Source organism: Ixodes scapularis, unplaced genomic scaffold (genome assembly GCF_016920785.2).
Source record: "Ixodes scapularis isolate PalLabHiFi unplaced genomic scaffold, ASM1692078v2 PGA_scaffold2__306_contigs__length_199485367, whole genome shotgun sequence".
Lineage (NCBI taxonomy): Eukaryota > Metazoa > Arthropoda > Arachnida > Ixodida > Ixodidae > Ixodes > Ixodes scapularis.
In genome coordinates this window covers 10068571-10081861 of record NW_024609857.1, presented here as the reverse complement: position 1 = coordinate 10081861, position 13291 = coordinate 10068571, and the positions used below count along the sequence as shown (strand labels likewise).

The 13291-nt window shown below is 47.6% G+C and overlaps 1 protein-coding gene across 1 annotated transcript; it reads left to right on the top strand.

Annotated features, from left to right (window-relative positions):
- Positions 1–3458: 3458 nt before the first annotated feature.
- On the top strand, positions 3459–5531 carry LOC121836880 (neprilysin-1-like). Its single transcript, XM_042292169.1, has one exon. The coding sequence runs from the start codon at positions 3459–3461 to the stop codon at positions 5529–5531; it is 2073 nt and encodes a 690-aa protein (XP_042148103.1).
- The last annotated feature ends 7760 nt before the right edge of the window (positions 5532–13291 follow it).

Below are 13291 nucleotides of genomic sequence, written 5' to 3'. Positions count from 1 at the left end.
GCGCTCAAACGTTTTAAAACACAATAATAATCAATTCTATGATTTCAATTTTTTTTTTTATTAAATGCGGCTATGTTTTTTTTTTTTTTTTTTTTTGTAATTTGCGTTTTTGTGCCATTTTCTTAGTTTTATAATATTTTTCCAGAAGTCCGACAGCTATAGTCTGTTTCATTATAAGTAAAAACCGCATAATAAAAATGCAGAAAAAAAAAAAGAACGCGAGCACGCCAGCACAGTTTAAAATTGCAATGTAACGGCACTGTCAAAATTAGTCGTTATTTTTTAGAGAGCAGGAGTTTTGTACGGCGACATTGTTACCCGTTGTAGATTATAAAAAGTGCAGTACAACTCGTATCTCGGAGGCTTTAACGTGCATTACGCAGTATATGTGACACACGATCGCACGACTGTTGGATGCAGATGGGTGACAGAACCCAGGGTCCCTGCTAAAGCCCCCTGAGAAAGGCGTTTTTTTATAAGTCCGCAAACCGATGCTGTGGAAACGCGCAAAACACGTGCCAAGAGCGGGTGCTCCGCCGCCATTCGTTTTGAAGAGCCAGTCATTTTAGTGCTGCGCCGTCATTTGCGTCCAAGGGCCGCTCGAGACACGGGCCTGGTGCCCTGGCACATTTTACTTTGCTTGAAAGACCAACGCAAACACATCGAGGGGCTTTAGTCCCTATAGGTCCTGCAGCGTGAGCTCCGTGCTTTGAACGGAGCTCGCGCACGCGCATTTCTCCACGTGCTCTGAACTTCGGTGCCACAATACACTCAGTTAACCAACCCTCCCCCCCCCCCCCCCCCCCCCCGGCACTTGGTTTGGCCTAGTGAGCTAAACCAAATAAAGAACGCTTAGAGAATAGGCACTGTTTACCCCATTACTGTTGTAGGCGCCCCCATCTTGGTGGTTAGTACAAAACAAACGCAACTGCCGATCGTCATGATTCAAAAGTGCGACTTCCTCCGCATTAGTTTCGGTGTTAAGAAGCTCACATAATATTGCTTTGCTTTGTCGCGAACCGTTTAAACATTTGTGGAGGACCGAAAAGCGTTTCCTGTGATGTCAGATAAAGCTTTAGATAACGGACAACCATCATTTTAAGCACCAAGATGTGTATGAAGCGTGCTTTATTTAGAGGCTCTAGTTTAGCCCGACCACACCGGCACAGAAAGAGAACGAGCTGCTTGACCTCGCGCTCTTGGCGCTGCTTCAGTGGCTTCATCAGCTCATAGCGTTGGCTGCGCTCCGAACTATGGTAAAGCAAAGCAAATATTCACATCTTTCGGTTTTACAAGCCAAACCAACAAAAATCGCCCAACACGCCCAACAAAAACAAGAAAAAAAAAAACATTGCGGGTTTATTTTTTTTTTGTAATTGGAGATCTTTTAACGTGCAACCGACGTCTCAGATTGGCCTCCGTCAGAGTGCGGGCACCTCGGCCGGTATTTAAATCCGACAGGTATGGGTTCATGGGCCAGCGCGTTGGTTCAGAAGACACTGAGACGTTTTAATGTTTTGTGTTTTGTTTTAATACCATTGCCAGTTAAGAGCCACCAAGGCGGTTTTCGTAATAAAATATAGTCGAACCATTGCGACAAGCATAGTTTGATTGCGAAAACGATTTTTGCAGTAGATAAAAACATTAAAATATTGTCACATACGTGGCGGAATCCGAAATGGCAGAATCCCTTTCATGGCGCTCATTTAATTTGGACCGCGTCGGGCATATGTACCGACACACAGTAAAACGCGCGCAAAAGCAGCTGTGGTGCATCCGCAGCCTCGCGCTTGTTGTTCTGACATCTCTGGCTAGCTCACTGCAAGTATCCAGACATCTGACACCCTTGCATCTGGCACTTTTTCTGTCTTTCACATGGCGTTCCAAGTGGCACATGACGGAAAATGCAGATTTTGGGTTATGGGGATATTTATACAGCGTGTAGTTGGTCAGCCATTGAAGTTGCGACGAGTCACACGCTGTAGATGAGCAATTTAGCCAGTGCAGTACAACCGCTAGCCTGGGGTCTTTAACATGCACCACGCAGTAGTGATACACGACCGCACGCCGGTACGATGCTCATCCAGATCGAAACGGGCAGGGGGTGAGGCTCGAGCCCAGGATCCCTGGGTTCTGCAGCGCGAGCTTTCACTCCACGCGCGTCGAGCTGGGTGTGCGCTGTAGCCCACTCGGCGACCGATTCCCCCTGAAATGCAGATCAAGCTGCTATTGAGCGCGTGTCGCCATCTGTATTTTATATTAAGAAAAATAAATTTTCCCTAACTGAATGTGAAAAGCTTGAGGTCTAATAACATTCTTAACGTGAAATATATCAATATGAAAGTTCTGAAAATGTAATATTTTAGGATGCTTCATAATTTAATGCCTCATAATTTTGATTAGTTGATTCGATTCTGTTCTACAGCACCCAAAAATAATATCATTTTAAACTTTTTTTTTATTTTAAAATATACATTATCTGTAAAGTCCAATGCTTACTTTTTGAATTTATTACATCCAACCGAACGTTCACGCTAAATATCGCGGACGATATGAAGTTATAACTTGAGAAATATTTTTTTTCAATATTAGAGATTCTGGTTTATTAAAAGTTAAATAATTAACTAACAACTAAAAATAATCGTAATATCGAGACATTGATATAGTGTTGAAAAACAGCTTTTTAATTTGACATTTACTTGATAATTGTAAGATAGCTAGAAAGAAAGTTATAAGCTGTCAAAAATGCACCAAAACGTCATGCGCGGTGGGGATTCACCTTAAGGCCCCTTGATATGTTTTTGTTTATCGTGCAAGTAGCGACAAATGTGCCAAAGCAAGAGGCCCGAATCTCGTGCAGCTCTTGGAAGAAAATGGTGATGCAGCACTGAAGTCAGAAACCCTTGAAAGCAAATAGACATGCAGCACTCGTTCGAAGAATATGCCTTGTCTGATCGCACCATAATGGCAGCCGGTACTTGGAAGCAGCTCGAATCGTGAATTTTAAAAAGGGAGGATTTAGCCTCGCTTAAAAATCCCTTGATAAAACTCATGATTCAAAAACACACACCAAGAGACTCTAGACTAGCTCTTTCTTACTGTCACTGGTTTGGCGGCCGGTTCTGGCACTGACCTTGCTGTCTTTTCCTCTATATAGGATGCTACGATGAATCACTAGCTTGTTCTAGTTGGCACTATTTTCTAGCTTCGAAACTGCGCCCCCTAAACACCTTTCTAACGCATATCACCTGGGCATAAAATGCTCTGTCACTGGGCTAAAGGGGGGGGGGGGGGGGGGCATGCGCGGCATCTGGTCATCCGTAGAATGGAGAAAGCGCGCACGCGCGGAGCGTGCTCATCAGCCCAGCAGAAAAACATTCCAGCACGCAGAAGGCGATTATTGGAGTGGTCTATATTTAACAGGCTACGGGGAAGAAAAGCCGAAGTCCACGAAACTAATGCCTTTGTCTTTTCAGGACATCTCCAAGCTGAAGTCCTTCTCACCGCCTTTAACCAAGACAATGACGGAACGTGAAGTCATGAACAGCCCAATGTTTCTCATGTTTTCCGTCCTATGCGTGAGCGTCTTTATGATCATAATAATCGTGATCATCGGTGCGCTCAGGGGCTACAGGAGAAAAACAGAATACTGCGAGACAGAAGACTGCCGCATTCACGCCGCTATCTTGAAGATGGCCATGAACCCTGCGGTCAATCCTTGCGATAATTTTTACAAATTCGTCTGCGGCTCCTGGAAAGGCTCACAATCCATAGTGACGACTTCCAGCGCGGATGACGTTACCCTCAGAGTGTACGCATCTGTCATTCAAACGTTGCTGCGAGAAGACACCCAGCCAAACGTGCCGAAGAAGCTCTTTCGGACGTGCAACACCCCAACATCTTCGAACAGGAAAGACGTGGAGAGTTTCAAAGAGATAAAGAAGGACATCGGAATTTTGTGGCCAGAAAAACGTCAGACTTTCGTACATCCATTGGACCTTCTCTTAAAGCTGTCCATCAGGTGGAACTTTAACTTGCTCCTCAATGTTCGTGTCATCCCGGCGTCAAGGCGTCGGAACAGGACGCTGTTATTCAGCGAGGGCATCATCGCCGCCAGCTTCCAGGAACCGCTGGTTAACACCATGTCCATCACCGCTTTCCAGAGATACGTGGAGGAGCACTACAAGATACTCGGCGCATCTCCGGACACCAATCTGCGAGAGCTTATGGCGGCTGAACGTGTTATCCTCGCTGCCGCACTACACATTAGGCAAGGGGTGCCGGAGCAACTGGCCGTTCCACTCCAATCGATGCAAAACTTCACTCCTACGGTCGAACCGGAGCAATGGCTCCAGTTACTCAACAACTATTCAGAGCCGGAGCCTCCCTTCACGCTAGAACAGATCGTCATTGTTGAAGACGCCAGGTTACTTCGCAAGATCGGAGAGCTGCTCAAGAACCACCCCGCAGAGCAGCTTGTCATCGGCATCGCCTGGATCTTCATTCAGTCATACCTGTGGGCGGTCTCAAGCTCCCCCACAATTAGATTCGGGAAAGCCGATACCATCAACCGATACAAACCAGTCGTATGCTTGGAGTACATGAACGCTGCTTTGGGCTTGCTGGGGGCGACAGAGTACCTGCAGTCAAAGTTTTCGAGAACTGCGCAGCTTTGTGTTCATGACATGGTTCGTAACCTCACAAAATCCGCCAAGTCCAAAATTCATTCCTCGCCGTGGATTAGCAAGAAAATCAAAATTCTGGCACTGGACAAGTTAGAGGACATGTACCTCGACGTCTGGCCAATTGACGACGACTTCGGCGGCGAGACATCATCGTTGTTGTACAGCCGTCTCGGAAATATGACGGACTCGTTCGCCGAAAACCTCGTGACTGTCACAGAAAACATGCGCCCACTGATCAAGCTGGACCCCATCAAAGCCATCCATTCGAAGCAGATAGCGCCGCCTTCGGGCTTTCTTTCTTACCTGTATTATCTCAATCAAATCAGCGTAGCCCCTGGAGGCGTTGACGCTCCCAGGTTCTACGTGAACGGCACGCTCGCTATGACATACGGTGGCATTGGGATCTCGCTAGCAAGGCAAGTGGTCAAGGCGTTCGATCCGTTGGGAATAACAATTGACGACCGCAGTAACGCCGTGAAATGGGTAGACACAGCCACTTTATCAGCTTACGCGGCCAGAGCGAATTGCAACAAGACTGGCGTGTCTGCTTTTCCCACCGTCGTGGCACTCGAGGTGTCTTACTCGGCCCTCAAGCAGGCTATTGAGGACCAAGACGTGCCGTTTGCAGATTTCCGACTGCGGGGCCTCAAGGAGTTCACCGAAGACCAGATACTTTTTATTACATATTGCAACGGACTGTGCTCTCTGAGTCGAGAGGATAGCGAGAGCGAGTGCAACCTGCCCCTGAAGCGGTTTCCCCCTTTCGCAGAAACGTTCAAGTGTGCCATAGGTACACCGATGAATCCGTTACGCAAGTGTGTTTTCTTCAGCAATTCATCCGCATAATAGCTTTTTTTTCTTTCTTGCAATTTAGTTGATATCGTGTTATATAATTTAATTTGTATCTCAGTGGGATGAACAGAAAATGTAGAGTGATGAGGGATTGCGCGGTGTGTTTTAGTCGCCTTATTAAAACGACTCCAGAGTTTCTAACTTTTTTCTTTTTATATACCAACGCAGACGAAGGGGCAGGACTGACAAAAGATGGCGTTTGTTTTTAGGCGTTGGCTTTTTAAAAGTAGGATGAAAATTCAAAACAAAGTTTTTCGGAATAATGCGGAAAAAATAATAATCATACCAATATGCGTATATCATAGCAAGTTTTAGTATTGTGTGGGTATTAGTATCAAACCCAAGCATTGTGCGTTTGAATTTGCTTTTATACTAAATATTAAAACTCTGATAGCCACTTAACGCGACTAAAACATATGCACGCTATTTAATTTTGTTCTCTTAACGCAGGCTTTTCCTAAGACATTTCACTAAAATGCGGTGGCGGATCGGTCAACAACTCCGATAGGGGACACTTTAACTTAGTTGAAGTATCCGTTTAAAGTATCTGAACATCCAGTGATTCACCACAACCATGTGCTGCGTGTCATGCTTGACTCGTCAACACACAAACTTTAACTCGCTTGGAAAGGAAGTGACTCGTGATGTCGGCGGCGGAATGTTCCTCCGTCATTCCATTTCGCTGTTGAGGGCGACCTTCCTTGGACAGTGAAAAGGACTGCGTTACGATGGACGTTACACCAACAAACCTCGTCTTCAAAAACGAGCTTGTGCGCATAGCGAGAGTTATTGCTTCGAAAATAGCCCGAGTGCCAATGGCCGCAAGCGGACTTCAAAGCAGACGCCACCTCGGTTGCTGATAAGGGCAGCGCTGCTCTAACACTCCCGCCGTCTCCCAAGAGCGTTTCCTGTGTTTTTCCAAAAAAAAAAAAAAAAAAACAATTCCGCTCAACGTTTTACTTTAAAATAATTTGTTGTTCTACTTGTTGCTTTCTTCACCCTACTGGAAATATAGCGTGCTGACTGAGAAAAAAAAAACAAAAAAAACTAGACTACGCATCAATGCCTATGCACAACCTTTTTTTTCCCTTGCCTGTAACATCAGGCAATCTCTTTTTTTTTTAATTTTGCTTTGATTGTTAAAGGCTTCTGTGGCAACAGTAACTTCAACTTCAACTTTTGCGCTTGATTTCCTTTTTTATTAAAAGACTCCTCATTTTGTTGATTGTATGAAAGATGTATAAAATCTCAGAGATGTTTCAACGTAGCTAGTCGAAAGCCATAAAGCTGGGGCCACACTGCTCATAGATCACACAAAATGAAATCTGGCAGACATCAATCAAGGCCGGTTCGAAAGTCGCGTGCCAAGTTTCTCCTTCAACTCGTTGGCGTGCGGGTTTCAGAGAAATTGGAATCTCACGATGGCTGGCATTCAAATTTGTTTGCAGACTGTCTTTTGTATAACGTATAAGCAGCGTGAACCCGGTTTAGAGGTGTTGGAGAAAAGTCTAACAATCAATAAAAATAGCATATGCGATACTAATATTTGAGAAAAAGTGAAGACTGCACGTGCGCAGTTTTGATCAGCTATCAAGGTACGCGAGCGCACGGGTAAACCATAGATTTGAGTTCAGCGTCAGAAAAACTTGTTCCGGATTATGCGGAGTGCATGTGAGAGTTGAATGGAACAGACTTGAGCTGAGCTAGTTGGTTCATAGTTCACTTAAGGCCAGCTGAACTAGAAAAACCGTACACAAAGGAAAAGACCATTCACACCGCTGGACTAACAACTGATTTTCTTTTTCCTCCTCTTCTACTACGAGCCACACTTGAGGGAACAATTCTCTTTTCCTCTTTTTTGCTTTCTAATTCATCTTAAAATTTTTTCCGTTCTAATTCCCCTTAAAATTTTTACCCCCGTAGAAAACTTTTTTCTTTCTCGCGCAGCACGAGAGAAAGTGCACTAATGCAGTCATCGCCTTTTTCCTCAATGGCAAGTGCCTCTAGGATTTCACGTTCCAGTTTTGCCGTGTTCTTTGCCACGATGTTTGCGTCGTAGAGCAGTGCCGAACATTGACACGCACGACAATGGATTGGCAAGTGTCCTCCTGCTGACAGAGTTTTCACTGATGCAGCGTGCTCCCTCGTCCGATCGTTAATGCATCGGCCGGTTTGTCCGATGTAGCTTCGGCCGCACGTCAGCGGAATGTGTTACACTACCTCCTTTTCACCCAGGGCGTATGGAGACTTGTGAACTGTGCCACACCTCTTCTCGTTGTTACTTCGCTCCCGGTTAACCCTGCGACACATGGAAGAGGCTTTGTTTGGAGCCGAATACACCACCTGAACGCCTTGCCGTCCAGCAACTTTTTTCGACTTGTGGGTCATCCCGTGAACATAGGGTGCTACCATCACCGCATGTCGAGTTTTTTTTCTTTTGCTTTGTGCTTTTATTCGTGCACCCTAATCCGCGCTTGATGGTCCTGCACACCTGCTCGCAAGTCGCTACCAGGAGCGATTTTGGATACCCAGCTGGCTGTAGTCTTGAGACCTGAGTTTCAAAACTTCGCTCGACTTGATGGTGACAGGTCTTCTTTAGGACGAATATAATGGCTCTGGTGGACACCCCTCGTTTTACATTCTTGGAGTGCCCCGAGTCAAAAAGGTAGACAGCGACTGTCTTGCTTGATCTGATTGCGGGGAGAGAACGTGTAGAGAGAGAGGAAGTTTTAGTCACTGACAAAACGAGACGGCCCGGCGGGTCTTTCGAACGCTCGGCTTCAGAACCGCCCCGTGCCTTCCACCGTGCTTTATATTCGCGCGCGCGCACTAGGGGCCCCAGACCCCGAAGCGTTGTAAAAGTTAGCAGTTGTCCCGCGTTGGAAGCGGGACAACTCAAGCTCCTCCCTGTCGTGCTCACCTTTTCAATGACTATTGGCGATTTTCATAACGTGTTTTCGAGCCTAGTTTCCTGGCTCCGCCTTAGACCACCAGGCGCTGTGAACATCGTTCGCTCTAGAAAGCTGGCGCACGAACCTGCCGCTACATCTTTCTGCTCTAGCAACTTAGTGGTGTCAATATCCCAGAAGTCGCCAATTACATTTGCATCCACTCACAGTCTTTCCGTTCAGAGCTCGGCTGAACCATATATTGCGAGAGTTTGGCCAATAGGGGGAGCAAAGGCCGCCGCCAGCGCCGAATATTCTCCCCGTGGTTAGAGCGTAAACTAAATATGCGACAACGCGTCGACCACTCAGTAAACGCGACGTAACAATATTGGAAACGACATTAAATGGTGAAATAGAATCGTTCAATCCCGGCGTCTCGTTGACAATGGCGTTAATAGCAAATCAGAAGCAATGATCGTTTAGTGACCAAGGCGTTGACGAGTTGATTGCGGCTACCAAGGAACTATCTGAATCGAGCTAATAATTGAGACAGTAGTCCAGATTCCGCTCTTCTTTCTGGACAAAAATATGAAAAATATAGATCGAAGAGAGAAGACGTCGGGATCTCCACTGACACAAAACGGGTCTGCGTTGACACCCGGTCTGCGCTGGCACTTTCAGAATTCAGAAGCCACAGGTGTCACGATATATCCTGCGAGCGTGAGCACCCCGCTTTTGTTCCCTGCTCCGCCGCTCGAGTGTACGCGTACTGGGGAAGAATCTTTCAAAGCTACCGGCTCGCGCTTGTAGCCTCTGCAGTTAGCCCATGTTTTGTCGAAGTATAAATACCACTTCCACGTGTTGCGTGATTCTCTTGCTTGCAAAAGCCTCAAGCGAAGGAACAGCGAGCTAGGAACCGTGTGAACTGTTTGGCTTGTGTGTGTTGCGTACGGGAGAACAGTCTACCACGAAACTTGTTGACGCACTAATGGGTGGTACCAGAAAAGGAGCCACACAAAGAGATAGGCTCTTGTCGGGCTGCGCACCGCAACCACGCAGTTTGCTCTGGTTTGAAACGCACGTTCGTTTATTCTACCATTGAATTTTTACGTGACAAAAACCTCACATGCGCCAAGTTTTCAGTCACCAAGTGTTCAAGCTTTCCACTCTAGTGACGCTAAAATGGCTTAAATTAGTGGAGTCGCAATTTAAGAGGTCATGACCACCCGTAGGTGCTATTTCGTGGCCTGTGGTTGGCCGCAGGATGCTCCTCTATTGAATCTAATTATTGGCCAAACTCTCCCAATAAACAACTCTGGAGTTTGGCGCTCTGACAACACCGCACTCGCAGCACGAGATTCACCGAGCTCTGATTGGAAGGATAGTGGGAAGGCGCAAACGCGAGCTGCTTTTCGTCTCTAAGCACCTTCTCTCCCCAATCAGAGCGAGCAAGACCGTCATCTGCCACTCACGCAAAAGGAGCAGTGTCGCCAGCGTCTGCGTTCTCAAGCCGAAAGCCGGCGACGCCCGACGTCACTGAAAGTAATAACTCTGTCCGCCATATCTCTGTCTGCCCGCCTGCAAGCGCATAACGGAAAGCGTGATTACTCCATAGCAATATCACTCCAGATTACTGTACGAACTAGACAAGCTCCGTATAGTTTGCGTGCCTGCCAGTCTATGATCTATATGCTTCCAACGCCGCAACAAATCCCGCGGTCGGAAATGTATAAGTGCTCCGAGTGGAATTCAAAAGAAAAAAATTCTATATAAGATTACTTTGCCTCTAAACATCCGCTGTCAAATCTCAGGGAGACCTATTTGCTTTGAAAAACTCGAGTTTTTTGTTTTTTCCCCCAAACTTTCTTCAGACGACGGGTTTCGAAACATGACTGAATTCCTCTTAAACACAGGATGGAACGCAATGACGCTAACTTGTCGCGACGTCCGCTACAACCTATATCGTACCTCGAAACTGTCAGCGGGGGCGTCAACCTGCTCTCAAACACACACACACACAACAAAAAAAAAAAAACGAAAAAAATTCCGTCATAACATTGAATCTCGTCGGGATCCGAGCGAGCGAGCAAACTATACTTGACGACGCAACGGCTCCACGTCCAATCGCGTGTTGAATTTATCGCACCCAAGAGCGACGACGACGGCGGCGACACCGGCTTCCCCTGGTAACGTCCATCATTAGGCGTTTCAACATCGCGCTTTCGAAAGCATGCGCGACGCCAACATCCACGACAGGCGCGATGATAATGCCATCATCCAAGCGGGCTACAGCCAGCCGTGCTACGGCGCTGTTCCCTTCAACACGGAGCTTGCACATAGCAGGGGCGTGTAATTGAAACCGATCCGGTACAATGTCGCGCTGCCAGCGCAGGCCGTCTACGCCAGAACGCAAGATCTCGCTCCCCGGAGACAATGCGACGCGCGCCCCCGTCTCGACAAAAAAGATCACCAAGTTGAGGGACGAGCAGAAAATAAGCAAAAACAAAAACAAAATCTCGACCGAAAAAGCTAGCGCGTGCGGGTGTCGTACAGAAGTACGCGCGGCTTCATTTAAGCCAGTCCCCACCCTGATTCTATACTTCATCTTCCCCGCGCGCGCGGGCGCTCGCGACGAATGATAACAAGAGCATTATGTACGCCTAATAACGCGCAGTGTTGTTCGCGCGGGACCGCCGTGAACTGGCCGTAATGAGGGGGTTTTAACTAATGAGTCAGTCCTCCGCTACTCTGCCTCATTACTGGTCTAGGTGTTCCGTCCTTCTGATTTTTGTCTAGGGTGAGCATTTATCTCTTTGTTTTCTCGCTTTTTCAGTTAGCTCAGTGACGGGACGGCTTTATCATCGCGCCAGAATGTCATCTTCGCTGACGCTACACAACAGCAACGTCCGCCTCGGAAGTGAAGAGACGCTTTAATCCTCGCCTGGTCAGCTTCTTCGCGTACATACGCTGCCAGCACCGCTTGATAACATCGAGGGGGAAGACCGGCCAATCAATTTTGATCCCCTGCTCTCTAATTACGCTTGGTTTGTCTATATGAGGGCGCGTCGCGCATACGAGGCTGCATCTAGAAGCAGGTAACAACGCCGGAAAGCGCTGCTGCCGCCTTTACCACCCTCTCTCTCTCTTTCTCGAGCAGAAAAGACGCGCATCGTGGTGCCTGGTTCCAAAAGACGCGGTCCGGTGTGCTCACGAAGTCGCATCCATCATCTTGGAGCGGCGATTAAGAAATTCATTTACGGGTCGTTACCGTCCGCAATCGAGCCCGAGATAGATTGTCTCTTCCTGCCCCGACGGCGCGAAACGTGTCCCGTAGCACGGGACATGATCATCCGGGTGTAGCACGATCAAGACTTCGTTACCTCTTTTTTATTTCAGATCTCTTTTTTTTTTAATGAAACGCATCTAACGAAATCTCCCGATGGAGCTTTATCAGAGGAGCGCAGCCGCCTCGAAACATCTCGACAAGATGCGAGGCACTGTTCACGCTCCGATGACGCTGAACTGGAAGGAACGGTCAGCCGAGACGGACCTCTCGGTGCCACCTTCTTGTGCACCCACCTCGAGGGGGCTACGGTCGCCATTGGCCGCCGACCCTCGCCGGAACATTCCTACGGCCAGTTATTAGCATCTCATCGGGCAGTCCCTTCCGTCGGTAATGAGGACTGGCCTGTCTTCCCCCCCGGCACTCTTGGCAGATTCGGAACGCCGGTAAGAATATATTCAAGGTCTCCGGAGAAGCAAACACAACTACAGACGGGTACACTTAGAAAGGGTAAGCGAGATTGTTACGGAACCTAGACGCAGTCGTGGCGTTAGACTGTCTCTTGTTATTGAGTTTTACTAGATCGCTCCGATATTTCAGATAACGATTCCCGATACTACGCCGACGCCTTTGCGTATGAATCGAATCGTTATCGGGTATTCTTATGGGAGGCATGGAAACGATCTGCTAAAACTCCCTATGAAGATGAACCGAAGCAACGTCACGGTCTAGTTATGGCCCATTTCTCGTGTAACCATTCTCTGTGCGGAATGCAAGTTCGTCTGCTTCTTGCGGAGGAGTTGCGGTGACGTCATAACGATGGAGAGTTCTGATTGGCTTTGATGGGAAGGATAGTGGGTAGACATCAATGCTAAATGCCTCGAGGCCTACTCGCTATTTCTTTTTTTTTTTCAATCAGCCAATGAGAGCTCGGCGTTCTGACATCATCGCAACCCCTGTGCAAGAAGCAGACGAACTTGCATTCCGCATTGGTTCAAGTGGATTGGTAGTAAATGTATGTGATGCCTTCTCGGTTGCTGATTGGTTCATCTGGTAAAACAAAAACAGATGGTACGGCGTTTTCACGGCACGCCATTGGCTCGGGTTCCTCACGTACTCTTCCTTTGGCCCACCTACTCTAGAAAACAAGCAATATAGCGAAAGATTAGCAACTCTGCAATGGCACACGGCTGGAAAACTAATGGCGTTCCGCGCGATGCCAATCCGGCCATGGGCCTCGTCGAAACGATATCTTATTTACGGGAGCAACCCCCCCCCCCCCCCCCCGGTTTCTCCTCGCCCCTTTTGTGGGCTTCCGAAGAAATATGACGAGTTGTCATAACCGGAGCCCAGTGACAGCTTCACTTGCTTAATCCGGCTGAAAAATCGGATAAGAACCCGCGGGAATGCGATTGAATCTGGCTAACGCCGGGGGGATTGCCGAGAAAAAAAAACTAAATCGTATTGCTGTTCTTTTCTTTCTTTCTTCTTGGCAGCGTGCTTCTCTACTCCGCGTGGTCATTACCAGCGACTGGCAGTTGTGATGTATGTGCGTTCGGCAGGGCTTCAGAGGTGTACGACCC